The sequence below is a fragment of the Phasianus colchicus genome, chromosome Z, assembly GCF_987193195.1.
Source record: "Phasianus colchicus chromosome Z, bPhaCol1.hap1.1, whole genome shotgun sequence".
NCBI classification, from domain to species: domain Eukaryota; kingdom Metazoa; phylum Chordata; class Aves; order Galliformes; family Phasianidae; genus Phasianus; species Phasianus colchicus.
This window is the reverse complement of record NC_143476.1, coordinates 83,080,511-83,103,177: the sequence shown is the minus strand read 5'-3', so window position 1 is coordinate 83,103,177 and position 22,667 is coordinate 83,080,511. Positions and strand designations below refer to the sequence as shown.

Genomic DNA, 22,667 nt, shown 5'->3' with positions numbered 1-22,667 from the left:
GGGCTGCAGTGATACATGGCCATGTGCTGCTTTTAGATGCGGACTGTGACACCCGTTCTGGATTTGCATGTCTTATTTTTATTTTTGATCGGGGTGAAAGCATCAGGGAGTCTGTGCAAGAAGGATCCAACATCCCTTAGAACAAACCGAGATGGAGAGGCCTGACTGAATCCCAATCAAGAACAAGAGCTGCACTTCTATAGAGCTGTCCCTCTCTGGGTTCCTGTGCTACTCCTTCATATGTTTCGGAGTGAAGGGCTGTTTACATCCTCATTACAGTGTCTGGCATTAAACGTCAGGAAGCATTTTCTGGCACATCTCTCAGCAAGAACCTTGAATTCTGCCAGTGAGTTTGTGTAGCTGTCTCGAACATACAGGGGATCTCCTTCCAGAGAACTGAATCGTGTCTCTGAAGACCAGTAAGAGCTGCCTCATTGCAAATGTACTCCACAAAATAGGGTTCCCACTAAATAGCCAAGAATACTCAGCAGCAGGAGTTCTGTTCTTTCCACATTTCTGTAACAACCACCCTCTTTGGCTCACATCACCCAAGGAAGACTGTTCTGATGATATGATTGCCATGTTGCTCCACGGTTTCAGCATACAACTGACTGTAACCTGGACCTTGGCATCACAGTGCGTTGCTCCATGGGCTGTGCCAACACAAGCCTTCGTGCAGCCACATTTAGACCTCTGCTGTTGAAAAGCTCTGTTGTCACTGTATTGAGCTGCCACTGTTCTAATGTCTGTTGCAATGAGAGAGGCAAATTCCAAACAAATACACTTTTTTTTTCTTTTTTATTTCTTTTTTCCTGAATCGCCTCTCAATCTGAGGGTCATACAGGTGTTTCTGAAGGTGGTTGTCACATTGAAGCCAATGTGTCATGAAACTGCACTGATGGTCTGTGACATAATAACCACTTTGCAGGGAGATTTGTACCCCACAGGTCTGAACTAAAGTGCCCTTAACTCAGGCTGGCTATTTCTCTTCACACTCAGGCATTATACATTCTTAGACATTGAACTGTGTTACTGATAATCTATATAAACTTTGCACCTGCATGGCAGGTCCTAGGGAATGAACTAGGGCTGGCCTTGTCCAAAAGTTGAGTGAAATCACATGGCTGATAGGTGCACCTGTGTTTTAGTACCAGTCACCATTTGGAGTGGTTTTGTCCATGCTCAGATCTGCAGGAGCATCTTCCAACAAAAAGCACAGCTTTGACTTTGCCTTCGAGTCCCCTCAGAACTTTCACTGGACAGTTTCACAAATATTGAAAAAATAAGATATATTGAAGCATCAGACAGAACAGATCGGGCTTGCATTGATAAATGCCCCAGCAAGCAATAGCATCAATGCATGTCACTAGTGCTGGCAAAACTCTGTGTATCCTGTGTGCTCTTCACCAGCAGATAAAGCACAGCACTTACCAAGAAGACATTGCTGTCCTGGAAGAGAAAGAGGAGCACAGCTTCCCATCTCCCCTTCTGTCTCTCTCCATTAATCTCTCTTCCTTTCTCTGCTCCTCCTTTCTCTTCAAGATACTCTCTTCTCCAAGATAGTTTCCCTGATATCCTGAACCATACCTGTTTCTCTCCATGGGGTGATGCTGAACATTGTTTGGGTGGAGAATACTACAGTCATACGTGTTCAGCATGTTCTTCTCATTACGATACTCAGGAGTGTTAACTTTAATATTAATTTCATGGTTAATGAAGCAGAAGGACTCACTCTGGGCACTGCAGCCTTCAAGATTCTGTGCTGAAGCGTTATCAGCTTATTCCCCAAACCTTCAGCCCAAACAGGACTATCCTGCTGCCACCAGACCCCGTCCTTCAGCTGCTTTTGGTGCTGACATCATGGATCCCCATCCCCAAAGTTCAGACTCCAGATAAGCAGGAACTGGCAGTTTTAACCCCTTATAGGTTAGTCCCATGGAGGGCAAAACTTCATTTTCTTCCACTTCATCCATCAATGTGACGCTGAACTTTAATATTCCAGGATGACCAGCGTGCAAACTGGTGGAGGGATGAACCTCTGTGATCCATCTGTTTCCACATCCAACACATTGCACCTACCAGAGGAAGCTGCAACACAGAAAGATGTTTCTAAAGCAGAACGCGGGCATGGAGAGACCCAGTACTCAGTTAAAACAGACTCTGAATTCACAAAGGACAAGAGAAGTCCCACCTGTGGTCTGGAACCTGGAGGTAGGTAGAAGATGGGGGAGAAAGGAAATGCTCCCTGGTACTTATAGCTTATGAAGGGAACAACAACTTTTGAAAGGATTCCTCTCCAGGAAATCTTGGGGGAAGAGCTGGGAGTGATTAAAGGAAGAATCAATCACGTATGCCATCCTTGCAAAGCCATTTCCCATTAGGCAGCAGAATGTCTTTCTTTCTTTCTTTCCACCTTAAATATTGCATCATTCTCAAACAGCCGCTTTTTATCTCCAAACAAAGGGAGTTCTCATGCACTAATAGCTTTCGTCTCAAGCTGTACTTTTTGCTCTAAGTTATTAGCCATTGTTATTTTGAAATTATTTTTACTTTAGTGACCCAAACGGCACAGACAGGAAGGGACTGTAATTTTGAGTATCCTCCAAGACCAACCCTGAATGCCCGTAAAAGGCTCCCTACCCACGTGCTGACTCAGAGCTGCAACACTGGGTGGCAAAATGCTGGCAGTGGAGGACGGCATGTTGCTATCAATACCAAACCTGAATCCTGCAGTGTTGTGGCATCTCTTTTTCCCTTTAGAAGACAGTTTTCTGGTTTAAAAATAATGTCACGTACCAATTCTAGAAAATGAAAGTGAGCAGAAGAAAGATTATTCACTTCTACCCCCTCCAGAGAGGGTCAAAATTCCACTTTTTCAACAGTGGCATTTACCAGGACTTTGGGATAACTGTGCCTGCATTACATGCTAGCAGTTCTCATGTGCTGAGATGTTACCCATGTGTTCCTAAATGCCTCGTGGTCCTCAATGCCTCCTGCCTGATCAATTGAGGGAGCAACAGAAAACAAGAAAAGAGAAGGAAAGCAGCATAAAGTGACTCATCCAGAATCTGACACAGACATGAGAATGGATTTGAGCCTCCTTTCACTGTTTGCTCAGTTTGCTGTCCTTCCAGTGCTTGTGTGATCCTACTGGATGTAACCATGGCCCATTATCTACTGGGAGAACTTTGCATAAAGCAGTAGCTCTCACTGCTATGTTTACAATGAAAACTAAATAAGGAATTTAATTTGACAAAAGCTACAGAGAATAGAGGTTCTGGTAAGACTCTTTGCATTAGCTGTGAATAAACCAACACTAAAGAACAGACTTTACAGTTAAGGAGACATGAAGTACCTTTTAGAAAGCCTTCCACATCAGTGATTTGGCATGTTGAAAGCATGTCAAAAATTAATTTTGCTTCTTTAAAATCATCTCTGTGTACATAACTCTTCTGCTTTTCGTGATTATTTATTTTATTTTTAGCCAGACATCACCAAACCTTGAAGCAGGTGACAAAAGAGCCCTACAGGAGCAAGCTGTGGTTCATGGGCTAGAACTGGCAATTTGCACTGTAAGAAACTGCAGGACAGTCTGCAGTGCCGGTGTGGCTTGATAAATGCCATTTAGATATTTACCTATTTTTAGTCTTACATGTTCACATTACACTCTGCAAGGTGATTTTTTAGATTGGCTCTGTCATTCCCTACCTCAGAACTATTACTCTTACCTCTAATTTAGGTTAATGAGGGTACTAAATTAACTGCTTTCATGCTAAAGACTGTATGTCCTTATGGGAGACAGTGAGATGTTTTTGAGAAAGAATATCTTTTGCCTTTGAGGGTCTCCATCTGTGTGCTGTCTGAGGAAGTTAAGTCTCCTGACTGCAGACAGTTGAGTGCAATGTCTTTTTTACAGCCCTGGCTACCGCTTTTGCTTCAAAAAGGTGCTTCAGGTTGCATTTCCCAGATGAAATACAGAGTCCTGCCCATGGTATCAACCCTCCTAATGCCCGATGTCGCACCTGAGTCCAAGGATCAATTGCTTTTATTTACTCAGTGCAACGCCGTGCCATGTTCCACCCACAGCTTGGGGAACTTTGCCTTTTTTCCTGCAGCCGTTGCTGAGGACGTGAAGCACACCGAGACATCCTGTGACTTCTGTCCCTGGGCAGGTTTACCTGGAAAGCATAGCGTTCCCCAGGGAGTTCTGCAGCCCTGCTGGGGAGCAGCCTGGCATGCTCTGCTGAGTTATCCCATAGGGATCTGAACAGAGGCTGCAGATCCCTGCATGGTGCTGAGCATAATCCTTCTGCTTGCCTTGACAAACAGCTTCAGATAGAGAAGACAGCAAAGAACAGCCAGGTAGGTCAATTTCTTCTCCTGGAAGAAAAGTAGAACCTTGCAGAAGAGCCCAGGTTTCAGTTATTTTTGCTGGTTTTTTTTGTTGTTTTTTTTGTTTTTTTCCTTTTTTTCTTTTGCATATTAGATCGTGCTGCATCTCCGAGGGTTGGTTGAGGAGAATGGCTCTTTGTCTAGGTTTTTTTTATGTAGCACCAGCTTTATTCCATCAGCAACACCCAAAGATAGAGGGAGTTGGGACCACCGAAGCGAGGTTTCAGTAAACCAAAGTTGGTGAGAAAACGCCCATTCATTCTGCTGGCTTTGGGTCTAAAACATGCTCAGTGCTTTCTTCACCAGTGCTGCTGGCAACTGCATTTTAATGTAACAATGCAGGCATGAAATATGGGAAAGTCTTGCCTCCATCAGAAAAGGTTTTGCATCGTAACTGCCTCTAGAGCTCAAAGTGGCCAATGAACCATTTAATGAGTGCTGATTTCTGGCCTGTGGTATATTCAGTGATAAATGAAACTGGCTGCCCAGGGACGTGGTGAGGTGACCACTCCTGGGGGTGTCCAAGAACTGTGTAGATGTGGCACTGAGGGATGTGGTCAGTGGGCATGGTGGGGGTGGGCAGGGGTTGGGCTGGATGATCTCAGTGGTCTTTTCCAGCCTTAATGATTCTATCTTTCTGTGGTCTCACTGCCTTTGAAAGAGACTAAGAAGCCAACTTATGGGCAGCCAAAGACGTTATGAATGTGGAGGTCTGGTTAGATGAAACACACCCTAAGTATCTTCTGAATTACAGATAAAAATGACCACTTCTCCCCCAGAATCCTTGCTTCTCTGCTATAGGCTATCTTATATCCTTCCCTGGTATCTGGTAATACTTCAAACCTTAACACAGCAGTATGACTACACAGCCCTGTACTGAAGAAGGATTTTCACAACACAGCAGTGCTCTTCTCTCTGATCATGGAGACATGACAGTTTTTAGGTATTGCTGACACCAGCAAAAGTCCCACAGAAACCAGCATGAATTTCTTACAAGAAAAGGGCAGTTTTTATGCTGAAGTTAACTTGCTGCACTGACCTTAACCTGTATTTTTGCAGATGATAAAGTATTTCAGAAATAACATTTAAAGGAAAGGTTAAGGCCATATGATCAGTGATAGAGGCACTTTCTGCATTACTCAGCTGCAAACAACCAGAGCAAAATAACCTGAAATTCACATTACATGAGGATCTGTTTGCTTCCTTTGAAGCGAATGCCTCCGTTTTCCCAGCAGTAAAAACTCCCTGTGGATCTCTGTTTAGTGAAATGTATGACTTACTGCACTTTAGCTTTGGCTCTAGTCGTTAACATATTCATGACCTACATACATCTTAGCAGAACTGAAAGTCGCTATTCCAGGCTTACGCAAAACAGAAATAATAATGATAACTGAAAGAAAGGGAACAGTGAAACACAGTAATTTGCTGACATCAAAGTTGAGCTGGGAGTATAACTCTCGTCAAGTCAGGCTGGAAAACTGCTTCCAGCATCACTGGGAATGGTTAATCACTGTCAGATAGACAGGTCCCCAGAACTAAGCAGTTGTTTGTCTGCTTTGGAAAGGCAGTCACACCTTCCATGTCACACTGTGTCACACCTTCCATACCCTGTGTGACAGTGCTTAGCACACAGAACTTGTCCAACCTCTTACAACTGTATGTCCAGCCTAAGTCCCGTTATGATGCATGTGCTCAGCACCGATGACAGGAGGAGGATTTGATTCTTGTATACGTGTAGGGTGATATAATGACGATGGAGAAAAGTCACATGAGTGGCCTCGTGATGAGGCTGGAAAGCTCAAAGAGGTGAGTTCTGCTCTACTGTCCACAGCCACTGGATACATTTAAATATAAATATGTTTTAAAAACCGGTTTTCCCACTTCAAAAGTTGAATTATGTAGTATATCAGTGTTTCCAAATCTGTACCGCAAGGAGGAACCATTGAAAGGAGGAAAAGAAAGTAGATCACAGTTCTTGGTTTCCCTCACATGATGAACAACAGTATGAGATGTTTGGGCTGGGGCTGTACAATACTGTGTTGAATCCAAGGTCATTGTTGGGCACATGCCCCATGGACAAGGCCAATAACTCCACCTGTATGTGAACAAGGCTCCTTTTCACAGTCCTTGGCTATTTTTTTTTGCTCTCCCTGACTCAGCCCAGGGGTCTGTGCAGCTCCTTGCCCACCTCTATTGGTTGTTAAGTGTTATGCTTTCATCCATGGCTTCCTTCCTGTTCCACTGTTTGGGATCCTGAATTTATTGCCCTTGTAGCTACTGTGGGTTGTAGTTTTAGAGGCCACCTGGGATTAACCACTGGTTTAACATTAAGCAGACCTTCCCTTTTCCCAGCTCTTTGGCAAGAATTGTGTGCAGCTTATACTGCTGTTATCAGGACTGTTGCCAAGCCTTTACCCACCTGCTATTTCACTTCTCAGACAGATAAGGTTTATTTTACTTTTCCATCTTAAATCTGTACTGTTGGCTTTACAGCACTATGAAAAATATGAATACAGGTGTGAGAGAACAATGATTTTGCTTAACTTACGGTTGGTTGCAGCACATCACTGTGTTGCACTGTGACCAGGATCTCTCCCCTTCTCTTCTCTTCCAGACCCCTCTGTCCTTGGTGCAGTGTCCTTGTGGACTCAAAGGTCTATGACTCAGGTTTCCCTCCCCACCCCACCCCCCTTTTTTTGCCCCAAGGGCTCTAGTTTTTGCACTAGGTTGGGGTGTAAGGCATGTTCCTTATGAACAAGACACAGACCTGTAAGCACTTCCAACACACTGGCTTCTTGAGCTTTTCAGTACAATTTACATATCTCTCTAGGGCTGTTTCACTTCATTCTATTAGGTCCCTACACATATGAAGCCTTTTGCTTCCTTGTCTTCACAGCTCTCTTTGGTTCAACCTGAAGTGGTTAGAAAGTTGGACTTATTAGGTTCCTCTCCTCTCCTCTCCTCTCCTCTCCTCTCCTCTCCTCTCCTCTCCTCTCCTCTCCTCTCCTCTCCTCTCCTCTCCTCTCCTCTCCTCTCCTCTCCTCTCCTCTCCCCTCCTCTCCCCTCCTCTCCTCCCTTCCCCCTTCCCTTCCCTTCCCTTCCCTTCCCTTCCCTTCCCTTCCCTTCCCTTCCCTTCCCTTCCCTTCCCTTCCCTTCCCTTCCCTTCCCTTCCCTTCCCTTCCCTTCCCTTCCCTTCCCTTCTCCCCCTCTCTCTCCTCCCCTCTCTTCTCCTGTTCCATTCCATTCCACTCAATTCCATTCCATTCCACTTCATTCTTCCATTGTGTCTGTTCCTTCAGATGTTTGTAAGAGGCAGCAGGGAGGCCTCTTCTTGTTTTGTTAACAAACAGAAGACTGGAATCAGGAACCAAAAATGGACAAACCTGGTCAAAATTATTGGACACTTGTAAGGTGGAAGAAATTGTTCATTCAAATCTTCCCACCGTCAATTCATGGTAAATCCTGGAGACAGCCTGTAGACTCTAAAATGCAGCAGCAACTAGCTACAAAAGGCTCAATGACACCACATAGATCCAACAAACCCTAAAATACTATTTTGTGCCTCCTTTCCCGTCTTTGAACCTTGGGTCTGTCCTAGAGCTGTTCTAAGCAGAAGAGGCATCGTGTCACTTCTTCAGGCTTTGAAACCTTAGAAATGATGTTTATTGTATAACTGGAGTCAGTCCTGCAGTACCATTCTGGATGTTGATTAATGAACCAATATACACTTTAGTCTGTATGTGTTTCTGTATGTGACTGCCTCATGTCCCAAGTGTCTTTTGGGGGTCTCAAGGTATAGATGTGCTACTTACTACTTAACCACATATCAGAGAGGTTTTCCAGCTACATCTGCTGGACAGAACTATGTTTGATTCTGGATGCTTGCAATAAACCATCATTCTCTGGATTGTCACCACTTCACCTTCTGGTTGGTCTTAGCTGAAAAGCTGGGCTGCAGGAGGGCTGGGCAGGTTGACACGTGCTTATTTTTGCAACTATATACATAGTATACTATATATGTTGTTTTACTATACTTCAGATATATATATACATAGATATAGGTTTTTTCCTGGAGCAGTGTGACTGGTTTCTCAGATACGATCCAAAACATTATTTTCAACACCGCTTTAGCTGGACCCCTTTGGATTTTATCCTCCTTTTCCTCCTAAAGCCAACAGCAGCCTGACCACTGGAAAAAGGTCATGGCCACCCCTCCCTGTGCAGACGTTCCTTGGTTAGTGGATGATATCCAAAGAAACACTCTGACCTTTGTGCTATCTTGCACTTCTCTACCACTTTTGCCCCCAAAGCTAATCCAACCTTACTTTTTCTAATAGAATTATAACTAACTTTCACTTCCCTACACAGGGCCTTCATTCTGCTCTGACTACATCATCATTGCAGAGATCCAGAGATCCCAGGGGATTATACGTGTTTTCTAGCATTTTGCTTTGTGCCAGGGAATTTATCCAGGTATCAACTGTCTTTAGAAGACATTTATTCTGCACCCACACCATGCAGCTGTGGAACTAGATGCTAGGCAGTGTAGTCACTGTGCTCCGTGGGCATCAACAGGGCCATGGGCTCAGGATGTGCCACGTCCTGCATGAGCAGCACTTTGCTGCCTACCACAGTTCAGTGCTGCAAGGAAGTTAAAGTTAACTTAATTTTTATTTCCCCGGATGAGGCACTCGGTACCACACAGCACTGCTGATACCTGACTTCATTCCTTCTTGCCTCTCAGAGTCTGATTTAGTTTTCTGTTGTGTGGTTTCTCCAGCATATTCCTGTCTTCAGGCTGCACATCGTTGCCTTCAGCAGACACACAGACACTGATTGCTGTCAGAAGCAGATGCCTCCTCCTCTGGTGGGGCTTTTATTCTGTAAGCAGTGAAAACAAAACATGGTGTCAAAAATCCTAACACAGTGAACAGGGGGTTAAGTTGAATACCTGCCTCCCTTTCTATATGGAATCACAGAATATCCTGAGTTGGAAGGGACCCATAAGGCTCATTGAGTCCAACTACTTCATCCCCTTTGAAATAGGAGGATCTTCATACCAGAGGGCCTCCTGCAACGCTGCATCTCACCCCAACAGGTGACGTGGCTGTGGTTAACCTCAAGTTGGAGCTGTACCCCCAGCACCCGTGGGCATGCACCCAATCCCTGATTTTCTCACTGATTATATCATCCCTATCTAGGTTTTCTTAAATTGCTGCAGTATTCTGGGGGAAGAGAGTGCCCACCTCCTTCACTCTGCCTCCTGATGACTCCTCTTTTTTTTTTGTATGGCTGCAGAGGGATTTCTGTGCACGACTTCCATTCAAGTTAATGGGAATTCACCGCTTAAGCACAGAGGTGAGAATAATGCGGCTCTTTGTTCTCAGCCATTTGAGTGCAGAGGAACATGCGTTTCTGTTAAACACCTGGAGAGCAAGGGAAAGAACAGCTCGACGTGAATAGAAGCAAAGACTGCCAGTGCCCGGCCCTGGCACACCTGCACCATGTCGGTGCTGGTAGAGCCCTGCGCTGCTGCTTTGCTGCAGAGGGCATTCTGTGCTGGAAGGGCAAACTGCTGGTGAAAATGCCATGTAGTTTCTTTGGGGAAATCTCCGGGGAAATCAGTGGGTTTGTGCACATTTATGTCAGGGTGCATTAGAGCAGCTGTTCCAGATCTTTGGGTAATTAGCTAAAATCTGATTGTTCAGAAGGGAACCAATTTCTCTCTTCCTGATGCATCAGGCTCCCCATGCCTCATTAAGGTGGCTTTTTGTTTTTTTTTCTCTTTTCCTTTTTTCCCTGGACTCCATCCTGACCGTGCTCCTTTGCCACAAGGTTGAGTTTTCCTTATTCATTTGTCAGTGCTCAGTATAGCCATAGAATGATAATACAAAGTACTGTGGAGAATGTCACGGATGGCAGCAGGTTGCCTCAGAGTTTTTCTTGGCAGGATAGATGTGACTATAACTTGGAAAAGAGGCAGTGCTGATGTACGTACACATGGTGTGTTTAATTTAGAATTATGGCTAAAGTCTTTATGAGCATAGTGGATGTGACATGACATTTAAAGGAAAACTCTCAGAGCAACACCTGAGCTTCTGACGCGAAGGCTAATTGTCAGAACAATACATAAAGTAAATCACAAGGAGTTAGGCAAATAATTCCCAGCTCCGTAGGTGATGCTGTAGGGAATTCATAAATTATCTGCCCCTGAAGATACGGAGATCTCCCACTGCCTTCATGCCTGATGGGAGCTCTCACAGAAAGAGCACAAGGCCAGAGTGTCTCTAGATGACTAGTGAGACTAAACATTGCCTATAGCCATTACATGGCCCTTAGGGTCATGTACCATCATACTAAAAGTGCTGTTTCTCCCATGAGTGCACACCAGAGTGAAGACTGTACAGCACTTAGGCTTTCTGATGGACCCAAATGGGTTGGATGTCATCAGTGTGTTTGAGCAGAGGGTTCCACTGGGGGCACCCCAGTTCCTCAGTGGTGTGAGCTGGTTTGGTGATGTGTCTGAGCAGCACACATGGTGCTTTTTGAAGTGCCACCAGATACAGTATATGTGTCTGTGGCAGCCACTTTCTTGCAAACAACAACAAGAGATCTTGTGTAAGATCTGTGCTACAAAGGGCTCTCTGATCTGAGCCTTTCACAGGCTGGGCTCCTGCCTTATCTTTAGCCATAGACTTTCTATTCATGCAGGCATGGTTAGCCTTTAACAAGCCCTCCCAAGAATCCCCCTGAGAGTCCACCATAGGTGATTAGGAACCATGTGCTAAAAGCAGTGTGGGCATATCTGGGCTGCCACTGGTTGATCCCTGTGCTCTCCCCACCAGCTGTGCCACCAGCAAGTGAAGAGGCATAGATTTATGGTACAAGAACATAACCCTATGACAGGTTATGTCCTGCTCTTCTTTCAAATCACCTAGCAGCCATTTCAGGTACCTGCAGGATTTTCATCCTTCAGGTTGCTCCTTCCCTACTCGGACAATGAAACTGATGGAGTTCATAAGCACAAGTTACCAAATCTGGTGGGAACTGGAAAACTCAGGGACTGGGTGTTCTTGGGCCTCATTCCCTGCAGAATTGAATGGAAAAATTATCTCCTCCTCTGTGTAATCTGAGCAGCTGAACCCATATGAACACCATTTGACTGAAAGTTTTTCACCTCTGCTCTGTGTCCTATGGGCTGTGAAGGGGCATAAAGACAGGGACTAATTTAATTGCTGCTTTAAAATGTCAGAAGGTATCACATTAGCTGGTGCTGGTGCCGGGAAGAGGAGACCCACAGTTAGCAGAGCTGCTTGCTGCTTTCCTTTTGAGGGCAAGAGGCTGCATGGCTGTGGATTTCTCATGACTTTCCCCAGAGGATCGTTGTTTGTTAAAAAGTCATAGCACTGGGACAGGATGGTCTGATGGAAAGGGAATTTCGAGCCACAAACCCTTCCTTTCCTTCTGCAGGTAAGTGGCATTCCACAGAATCCTGACCAGTATGAGTCATGTTATTCTGCACATGCCCACTGAAACTATATTCTGACCATTTTCATTCAGCATCTATCTTACAGCACTGTGTCAGCTCCCACCTGTTGGAATAAGCAGTGAGGTATGGGATTACTGTGGTATGACTTTGCAGTGCTGAAGCTGTGCACCAGGCTTCAGATTGCACCCACGGAGCTGTGCGTGGGGGAGGGAATCCAGAGCATCCCTTCCAGTAGGGTTATGTGGAATTTCTAATTTCAGGAGATGAGTTGTGCATCAATGGGAGTTTAGCCTCTTTTCTCCAGGTAACTAGCAAAAGGACATGAAGAACAGGAGATGGAAAGTCTGCCAGTGGGACAAGATATCCATATGGTCCCTTGCAGCTTTTATAGATACTCTTGACCACAGCAGATGTGTCTGTGGGTTCCAAAGTGAGGCTTGCTCCTTATCCCTCTCTTTGTTGGAGCCTACAGAAGCAGGGAGGAAAGCTGGGGCGAGAAAAGCATAGGGCATGGGAGAAGACCACAATGGTTTGGGGTCTGGGGTATGCACTGGCTCTGTAATGAGAAGTACCAGCCATTGTGCAGCAAGTCAAGCTTCAAACCTTGCAATTTGGGCATGACATGGAGTTAGAGAACAATAGCAGAAAGCAAAGCTCATTGGTGCCTATTCTGAACTGTATAGGATAGGTGTGAAAGCATACATGTTGAAAGAAGTCTTAAATACAGCAGTTGCACAGGGAGGACTTTCACTAGGGCTAATATTTTGTCTGCTCTATGGGATGCTCCAGGATGTATTTTCCTCTTGTTTTTCTCTACACAGGTTATGCTCTCTGGTTATTTAAACCACTGAGAGCCCCAATAAGTCACCAGGCAAGACTGGGTTCCGTGTCCTCCAGAGAGGATCATCTGCTGTCTCTCAGCACTGCTGTTTAGAGGGACAGAGGATGTGGTCCAGAAGGAGGCAGTGTCATTGCATCTTGAGTGTAGTTGAAATCCAGCACAGGCTGTGTCTGGAAGTCATTCTCCTAACTGCAGTGGTAGGATAAGATCTTAATGGCATCCATCCTGCCCTCTGCAACTGGTGGACAGTTGGGAAAGTGGAGAAACCGAAGGTGAAGAACCACGGTTTGGATGTAGCTGTTTGTTCCTATATACAGAAAGCATCTCTCCGTGATGTGTTTAGAAATCTGTAAAGGAGGAAGGAAATGGTGTGATCATTGGGAAGCTGTTTCCCAAGGGCCAAAAGCATAAAACAACAAGAGATCTCAGAGATGATTTGGTATATTAAGTGACTGCTGCTCTTCTGAATGCTGTGCTGAACTTAAATGTGCAGGTTGACTGAAGTGCATGGGGAAGGTATAGCGCAGGGAAAAAGACACTACCAATATTTGTTCAGTCAAAAATCAAGAACAAAACAACCTATCTGATTTTTAGCCATCTTGAAGTATAAACAAGTCTCAAGGCCAGCTGATTCTGTGCTTGAGTCCACTCTCATCTCAAAGGGAGGAGATGAACTCTGCTCCAGGAAGAAATGACTGTGGCTAATGTTGAAGTGATGCAAGTACAAAGATGGCAGCAAAGCAAGTAGAAGTAGTGGAATCATTAGCTAACATTGTCTGAAACAGGTGTAGCTTGGAAGAACACCCCTGGAATCAAAGTAAAGGGGTACAGGCTCTTATTACTCTTCCTTCAGAAACTGCCTTTGGTGTTATGGGGCCCTGTTCATTGCCACTCTGCACTGATCCCTTTGTGACCACAGGGACTCTGCCACTGCAGCATCCAGGGCCTTCCATGGCTTTTTTTTTTCTTGATAGGACTTCAGACAACTTCATTTTCCAGAAAATACTCTTTGCAAAGACTTTGTCTCTCAAGTTACTACAATTAATCAGCTGATTAATGCATTCAAGTATTTATGTGTAGATTTGAAATTCATTCTAGCAGTATTTATGTAAACCCAGTGGGAAACCACTGCAGATGAAGAGAAAAAAAGCAGTGAGAGAAATACATTTGGCTGATGTTACTGTTGACACATCCTAGGCAGAAAGAACGCAGTGATCGTTGAATAATTGCAGTCCCCAGGAAGGTGAATTATTGCTGTAGTTGGCCCAGTTTTAGTCTTTCAGTGAACCTGGTAGGTTCTGGCATATGGGAGGTCACTGCCTATATGGTCCCATAACTTGGGGAAAGAAATCAATTGATGAGGAGACAAGGGAAGGTTGGGAGGTTCCTTGGGGTGCTTGGAGCTTTCAGTAAGGAGTGTTCCAGAAGGCAATGAGGCCACATGGGTGTCTGGGCAGCCAAGGGGAGGTCACACTGCAGGGATGAGCAACCCCTGACGTCTTGGCAGCTGAGCGATCCTCTGACAGGCTGGAGGAAGCTCTGTGGTTGCAATTATGCAATTCCACTTGATGAGGTTTTTCTCTGCAGAGTTTTTTGCTGCTCGCGACTGTCCGAAAGTGTGCAAGGTGGAGCCTTGGGATCAACTTGTAGGAGAGCTTCTCTGGGTTTGGGGAATCCTGACTGATTTCAGCAGTACAGCGCGGGGTGGCAGCTGCTGGGAGATGGATCCCTTACCAGGTTCATCCTTTTTTAAGGCAATTTGATATGCTGGACGCTTTCACCCTCTTGCTTTGAACGCTTCCGCATCGGCAGGAGGTAGGTGAGGAGATCAGCTGTCTCCTGCAGAGTCACTCGGGGTGCTCCACTCAACTGGGGTCTTTTGCAGCTCTTCGTGCCGGGTGTTTAATTTTTTAAGGGAGCCGCTACTCTCTATCTACAGGAAACAGAATTAAAAAAAAAAAAAAAAAAAAAAAAAAAAAAAAAAAAAGAGGAAGGATTTGGCGAGAAGCCAAGCCTAGTGACTGAAGTAAGAAGCAGGGAAGTTGGAGTAAGTGTAGTAGTTACCGGGACGTTGTATGGCAGAGCAGGGCCACGCCGGATCGATCGTTCGGGGTGGGAGAGGAGCACACGATGCCCGCGTGGCTCTGCTTCCTTGGATGAATGCCACCGCTGAAGCTGCTGATCCTGGGAGGGGATCGAGCTGCGAGTAAACGAGACCAGAGGAGTGCTATGGAGGGCAGCAGCTCTGTTGCTGTGACTTTTAGGAACCTTCCAGGGTAAGATCGAACGTTTCCCTTCGCCAAGCTTCTCTCCTCGATCAACATTTCGCGGGGGCCGGGGCCGGGGGGGGGGGCGGAAAACTTGCGCTTTTCCAAACCCCGAACAACTTTGTAAAGCTTATTTATTTATATATTTCAACCCCCCCGCCATCCTACCTCCCAGCCCCCTCCTTCGCGAGAGACCCGATAGGGCGGAGCGCGCGGAGCGGCCACCGCGGTGTGTTATTGTTCGACGGCGCGGGGGTGCGCATCGCATCGCATCGCACCGCATCGCATCGCACCGCACCGCACCGCACCGCACCGCACCGCACCGCACCGCACCGCTGCGCGCCGTAACCCGAGCGCGGCCGCCCCGCGGAGCGCACGCCCCTTTCGGCCGCCTTCCCGGTGTCAGCGCTGAGGGGTGCTTTAATGAAGACAGATGGAGGATATTGGATCGTGGCTTTGAGACGTGGCAGATAACAGGCTGTTTCCCGGCAATTACAGCTAATTGCGCTGGTGTGTTGGAAGGGAGGGGGGAGCAGCGCTTGGCGCTGTGCAGTTTCCTGGGTTTCTGCGTGTCCAGCTGGTTTTGAGGCTCATCCCATCCCAGTTACACCTTCAGGTGTTTAACACGCTGGGGAGTTCTCAGGGTGGCTGTCAAAGTCGTGTAGTGAATGAATAGATTTAAATCTGAGCCACCGCTTCTTTTGCAAAGCCTGATAGTCAGAGTGACCACGTTTAGTTTCTTCAATTTATTCCTCGATGAATTCAGAGTTGCCCCATTCCAGCCCCAAAGGAGCCTGATTCTGAGAGTGAAAACAAACGTTTCAGCTGCCAAGTTTGCAACCCGCTTTTGGTGTTGCCCCACCTGGGGGATGCAGGACACGCTGCTGCCTGCTTTGTTTCTGAGGTGTTCAAAACAAAAGGGGTGTAAGGAGAGGTGAAAAAAGGTACATGCTGACACTTATCAGTTTTAAAGATGATTAGTGCTAACCAATTCTGGCTGAAACATTACTATTTGCTTTAGATAGGAGGAAGAAAAGGCATTATACTCTAAGGATCCAGAATTTGAGTAGTTTGTCTGAAAGAGTTAACACAGCAGACCTTTGAAGGAGGCCCTTTACAAACATAACTTTACCTGGCACCTTACAAGGTCAGTCCATGCCAAGCATGCCAGGCCTTTGTGCTGCTCTTCCTAGAGCATTAGAAAGAGTTGCACCACTGTGATATCCCACTCTGTGATACCTAGGAGCAAATGTGACTGCTGGTTCAGTGTTTGACATCATACATCCCTTAGCAGAAGTGCAACTTGGGGATGGAAAAAGCAGAGAGATTGAGGAACCTCGTGTATTTTAAACCCTCTGAATTTTCCCAGCTTATGTTGATATGCATTCAAAATCTGGGGCTTTGATTTGCTTCACCTCATGGTGCTTGACAGCACTGCTTCACCAAGACTACAGCATGGACAGTCTTGAACCTCATTGTGCTGCGCTGTGCTTAGGATGTGTTTTCTCATCTGTTGAGCTGTTGGGTATTTAGTTGACTGTTTGATATTTCAGCACAAGAGGAGAAAAAAAAAGTAAGATATGGATAGTTGTGGTTCTTACATAAACTAAATACAGAAACAAAAATAACTTTTAAAACTTGATCTGACTCAGAAAGTTGGTGAATGAAAGCATGGCATGGATTCTGAATCTTTACCTGGCAGAGCTATTTCAGTTATTCAGAGTTTATAAGTACCACACTGAATATGGTGGCTGGAGAAATCTTATTTTCCTGCCTGTTTTCCTTGGACTCTGGGTGCTCATTTCTAATATTAGAGCATAATTTGCTGCCACCTCAGAGCTGCTAAGACCAGTGTTTGCACAGGAATTTCAGTCTGTACTCAACGATGCCCCATGATCTGGATTGAAATAACCCTTCCAAAAATGATTCTATTTAGTGTGGATCATTTCACAGGAGCAAGGTGATGGGAGCAGAAGCACTGAGTATTTCTTAGCTCATATTTATCATTGAGTGTGATGTATTGTGAAGCTACGCCCAGAGAAATGGGGCCAAGAAAGCAGCCATGTTTTCCATCTGGAACATCTGCTCTCCATTCATCACTGCTGTGCTGTGTTGTTCCTGAGTTTTCTACCCCTCGTGGTGGCATTTCATCTAGACAGTTTCTGGAGTGCTACAGGTACAAAAGCTTTCTGTAGTGAAAAGGAATAATGTATATTCATAGCTCATGAATCCCCTTAAATCGGGAAGTGGGAATTGGAGTTTAAAATGACTTTTATGCTATAGGCTGTGGAGACACAGGGAAGAGAGCTGTGTCCTGCTAGGCAAAGGAGCTGGACCTGTGTGATTAAAGACCTCTCTATCCCCGGTGCATCATGGAGCAGCGAGGGGTATCTGGAGTAAGCAGAAAGGAAACAAAACCATTGAGAAGATGGAACATTGGAAAAGCCAGCCAGTGCTGACACAGGGGAGGCAGCTTCAGGAGATCTAAGCAGTGCTTCACTTTGCATCTGGAAACAGCTGGTGCCAGGGGAAACAAAGGCAAGCCAGAAATTGTCTGTCTTCTGACTACCGAAACTTTTCATATATTTTATGGGTTTTCAGTTAATTCAGGAATAGGAGGTTGTGAAAGTGGTTTGCCAGAATTTGAGAAGTGTTTTGCGCTATATAAAAATGAAACATATGAGAGACATCACTTTTTCCAGAAAGCACAAGGGGAAATTAAGACCAAAGCAGTGCACATGAGTGATAAGGGAATGAAGAGCCTTTAGTTGCAACGTGTAGAAAGGAAACTGAATCTCAATTTTGAAAAAAAAGTAAAAAATGGAGGCATAAAGAAAACTGAACTGGGATGTGAATGAAGGTGATATCTGAGATGTAGCGTGCCCGTGAGAAGACCTGCAGGCTGCAGTGGGAGCCCAGGAAAAGAGCTGGGATGGAGGGCAGGCAGAGTGAGGATCAGCCAGGAGATGCCATCTTGCTGTACAGGCCATGACAACCAGCACCAACCAGAGCAGGATCTGGAGCACCACCACAAGGGATTACTCCACCACCATTTGCTTAGGTTTGTTTTCATGCTTGCAGCCAATGACCTCTGGGACTGACACCCACAAGAATGGAAGTGTGCTGGCATAAAACGGGCTGCTAGCATGCTGTGTGGTTTGCTAAGTAAAGGAGTGTGAGGATTAGATGTGTGAGTCAATAACAAACAAGAAAATGGAGGTATTTGTAATAGAATGAAAATAAAGGGTACACCTTTACGCAACAGGGGTGTGTCAAGCCCTCAGTAGTATTACATGTGTGCCCATTGAAGACTGACACGTTCTCAGGCAGCATTGTGGTTAGGTCAAGCCAGGAACTGAATTTTGCAGAGAGGTTCGGGTCAGCTTGGGTTCATAATTCCTGCACTTAAGTAAGCTGCTGTGATAAATCTGTGTGATAGAAATAACACGTGGAAAGTGGATTTGGTGTGAATGGACACAGCAAAATCATCACCGACATCTACCCTAAAAGGCAGTGCGCTGTGGGAGCAGAGAGCATGCAGCATTATTTGTGCTGAATCAAGATGCTCACAGTGGTAACTTAAATTTGCTGCTGGGAAAAGATGTGCAAGGAATGCAGTCCTCATCAACTGTGCCAAGAAACCAAAGGAAGTAAAGGTGCTGTGCCTGCCAAGTTAATGTATTGTTGCCGTCTTGTTGCCACACTGAGGTCATATCTGGTACTGGTGATCTAACAATCACAGTCATTAACAAAACCCATGTTCAGAGCTGGAAAAATTTTCACGTTTGTTGATGAGATGTGGATCTGAGCTCCATTGGCTGTTTCATGTTACTACTGCTGAAAGAAGGCATAGAGCCTCTTTCTCATCCTTGCTTCTCCATGTCCATAACCATTCTTTTCTTTCCCCGTGTTGAAAATTTATCCCTTGTCATTGGAGTGCACAGCTGGGAGAGGTTTTGGAGTTGCAGATATTTGGCAAATACAGCAAGGTGCGAGTTCAGCGGTGTACCTGTACCAAATGCTCATGGGCACAGTGCTAACTATAGGGTCTGCAGATCCTGGAGCTCCAGGAAAGCCAGTTTCTTCACTTCTGGATGCGTGGGGAGCAAGCCTCATCTTCGCACCAGCCTATAGGGAGCTCTCAGTGCTAGCAAGCAAGTTTTGGTAAGGGATGATACTAATCGTCCTGAAACACGATGGAAAAATATGTTGCAAATGACAAAGTAAGGTCAGCTAGGGATAAGAAGGCATATCTCAGGCTGCTAAAAATAGCTATGTTTTCACATCTGGGAAAGAGAATCCCAGAGTGGTTTGGATTGAAAGGGATCGTAAAGAGCATCCAGTTCCAACCCCCTGCCATGGGCAGGGGCATCTTCCAGTCATCCACGATGCCCAAAGTCCCAGCCACAGAGTCATTGGATGGATTTATCTACACAGAAAGCATAGAATAGAACATCCACACAGAAAAGCAGATGCGATAAGTGCAGAGTTTTTCTTAAGGTTTAACTCCATTTTAAGAAAAAGATGCGAAGGTTATGTCCGCACCAGGCACAGCCCAGGGATATCAGCAGTGCTCTGGGGCAGTGGTACGGGCTGTGTTTCAAAGTGTTTGTTTCCAGCATAGGTTATCTGCTACGCTTGTTTCCTTAGACAGCCCTACTCTGGCACTGCTAGGATAGGATTTTAAATAAGAGAATTAAATTCAGTATGTTTTCTTTCTGTTGGTACAGTATGTATGTCTGCAAGTTATCCTGCTTGCTTTTGTTAGTGTTCTCTATCCGGAACTTTTATTTTTCCTGCATGAAATATGATCAGTGTCACAGTGCAAATACTTGTTTCTGCCTCCTAGAAAACTTGTTTCAGATAAATCACGATTCCCCCTTCACGTCTCACCTTGGCTCTGCTGTCCTGTTAAGCAGTGACATGGCATTCCTGTTGCTTCAGGCATGCTGGGCTCTGCTGGCTTTTCCCATGCTGGTGTCCAGCACCAAAGGACCTTTAAAGTCCTCCCAGTGAACAGAACACCAGAAGTTTAATTACCAATAGACTGCTCTTCAGGGAGGTTGATCTTGCTCGGGGTAGATGCCCTGTTTCTCTGCACCTAAAGCACAAGCCTTGGGAGGGGACTTCTCCCTTTCACATAGAACCAAAGTAGCAGGAATGTTTTTTTCAGACCCATTCCTTTTAAAGAGACCAAAATCCCCGAGGTAAAGCAGTTCACTCTGAGGAAGTGCAGCCCACAGACCTGAGATGGTTTTGCCTTTAAAATGCGCCAGAATGTGGTGTGTGTCTCACGTTGTGCCATGCTGTGGGGAAGAAACCGCTGTGAATTACCTTCTCTTTTGTCTTACAGAAATTCCATGGAGTTGGACTAAAATAAAGTTTTGGGATGTCTCTGTTCGGATTAAAATTTGGAAAGAAGAAACTGAAAGGTGAGTGAGGTCTGGCAATGCCTTTTAGGTAAGGAATGTAAATCCAGCACACGTATGAGTGCGCCTGGGAGCGTGGCTTACAGCTGCAGTGCAGGTGGAGGAGGACGCCGGTCTGTTTGCTCTTCCTGCATTTTATACTGCCCTGGGGAAGTGCTGTGTGCCAGTGAGCAGGAGGAGATCGGCATGAGAACAAGCTGCAAAGTTAGCAGGCTGTGATGGCCTGGGGAGGTCTGGATTGTGATGTTCTTTCCACCTAGGTCTCTTGGGGAGGGGCAGAGGAGCAGTGGCTGTGCGGTTTGCTGCTCTGATAGTCCCACAGGAGGAGGTGGTGGATCCCAGGGGAGACTCTGCCAGCTCCAGGCCTTCTTCCTTCCTGGCTTTGGAAGGCAGAATAAATTGGTCTGTGAGCCTCTGTCCACCCAGGGCACCAGGAGCTGGTAGACTCACCATCCTCGATCAAGAGCTGTGGAGATACTGCACTGAGAGGCATGATTTAGAGTGGCCAGAGGTGCGGGTTGATGGTTGGACTGGATGATCTTGGTGGTCTTTCCAACCTTTCTATGATTCTGTGATTCAGATGAGGCTCTTCTGCAGGGAACACCCCACACACTGGGGGTCTAGAAATCATACAATCTGCGTGTCATAAAATCACAGAAACACAGAATCATAGAATGGCTTGGGTTGGAAGGGACCTTACCTATCATCTAATTCCAGTCCCTGTCATATCAGGCACAAACAAAAAAGTTGTTGGAGGAAACCAGTTCCTAAGATGTCAACATTAGTGAGGTTCTTCAAGTCAAAGTGGACTACATCTCTTGGTAAGCAGTGGTGTTTCCATGGAAACAGTATCTGTGAGGTCTTTTTCAGTGCAACTTGACTTGCAATGAGCATTTCCTAAGGTAAGAGTAGAGGGAAAACTTCTGGTTCAGAGTGTCTGTGAAGAAATAAGGATCAAGCCTTGGCAATGGCTGAGAAATGGGGAAAATCTCTGCTCACTGGGTTGTTCCCGTGGCAGTAGAACTCAGCATTGGTGCTTTGTACCTTGAGGATGGAGGTGGTCAGGTGCCATCTATTAAACGTACAGAAATAGAGAACAGGGAAAACTCATGTCCACAAGTGCCCTGAACCCAACATGCATAGCAAAGAGTATGCAGTTTGCACATTTTGAAGAATTTGAAGACAAAATGGAATCATTGCTGCAGCTTCATGTCTATCAACCCAGCCTAGGGGCACAGTGAGAGGAAGAGGAAGGGCTTAAATTGAGACAAGGCTTTTGGAAAACTGCACCGGGCTTTCCTTCTTGCTGCTGAGGGACAGGTGGTTTTTGAGCAGCTGAGGTCTGGGCTCAGCTGACACGAGCAGCTCTTGAGGGAGAGTACAGCCCAAGACTCACTCCATGGGCCTAAAGCTTGGCTGACCTTTGGGACTCCCATTAATATCCAGCAGGAAAAATAACAACAGACACCAAGCATGAAAAATATATTTATTTGGACACAATTTCCCATTAGGAAAATAACTGTGAATTGAAAAGCTTCTCAAAGTTTGTTTCAGATCTGTATTTATTTTTATGATATTGTATCACTTCCTATCACTGTGTATTGCTGTTATTGACAGCGTGTGCAATTGTGTCAAGCTGTGGCACATGTCTGAGGTAATGTTTTCTAGTAAAGGATATGATATGTGCCAGCCAGTCACTGTCAGACTGGTTTTTCAAAATGAAGCTGCTTTATTTACCATGCTGAGTGGCCAAATGATTTTGAATGAGTACTACTCAAAACAGGATACGAAGGAAAATCTAAGCCAAATAAAATAAAATTTCCAAATTTATTATTATTTTTTTTTTCCAAAATGAAGATGACACGATTTTCGCTGCTGAAATATTTGAATATTGTTATTTTTCATTCTGAAACGGGCTGACAACATGTGAGAAATGCAAATGCTACTTGAGAAATAATCTGTTGCATTTCTGAGAGCTGGAGAGCCCCAGCCCTTGCCCAGAGCCAAGGCAGGTGGGTGAGACATCGCAGGAGGAGGAAGGGAGGAAGGGAGGGAAGAATCAGAGCTGGCAGTAGGGCAGGAGCTGGGGGAAGGGAGAGGAGAGGTACACTCCATCCCTTCCCAGAAAGACCTCGTAGGGAATGCTTTCTCTTTTAAGGTTATCCAGCACCTCTCCCAGGCCTGGGTCCTCCCAGAAGTCCTGTTTGACACGAGTGTAAACATGGTGGGCAAACAAAGGCGTCCTTTTG

General features: G+C 45.6%; 1 protein-coding gene and 1 long non-coding RNA gene across 5 annotated transcripts in view; one reads left to right on the top strand and one right to left on the bottom strand.

Moving 5' to 3' along the window:
* Positions 1–4,046: 4,046 nt before the first annotated feature.
* Positions 4,047–22,667, top strand: part of LOC116239159 (phospholipid-transporting ATPase FetA-like) — a 74,899-nt gene continuing 56,278 nt past the window's right edge. The window contains exons 1-2 of one of the 4 annotated variants that reach the window (XM_090132690.1): positions 4,047–4,362; positions 20,343–20,421. In XM_090132690.1, coding sequence (XP_089988816.1) covers positions 20,379–20,421 — 43 coding nt within the window. In that variant the 5' untranslated portion in view covers positions 4,047–4,362; positions 20,343–20,378. Of the gene's footprint in view, positions 4,363–14,238; positions 14,538–14,558; positions 14,999–20,342; positions 20,422–22,667 lie in introns of those variants that run through there. The other 3 variants (XM_090132691.1, XM_090132689.1, XM_031609195.2) reach the window with 3 other exon arrangements.
* Positions 4,283–7,351, bottom strand: LOC149913138 (uncharacterized). Its single transcript, XR_016462330.1, has 3 exons — positions 7,160–7,351; positions 6,941–7,031; positions 4,283–4,380 (listed from the first exon to the last, which is right to left on the bottom strand). It is a non-coding gene; the product is annotated as an uncharacterized LOC149913138 (long non-coding RNA).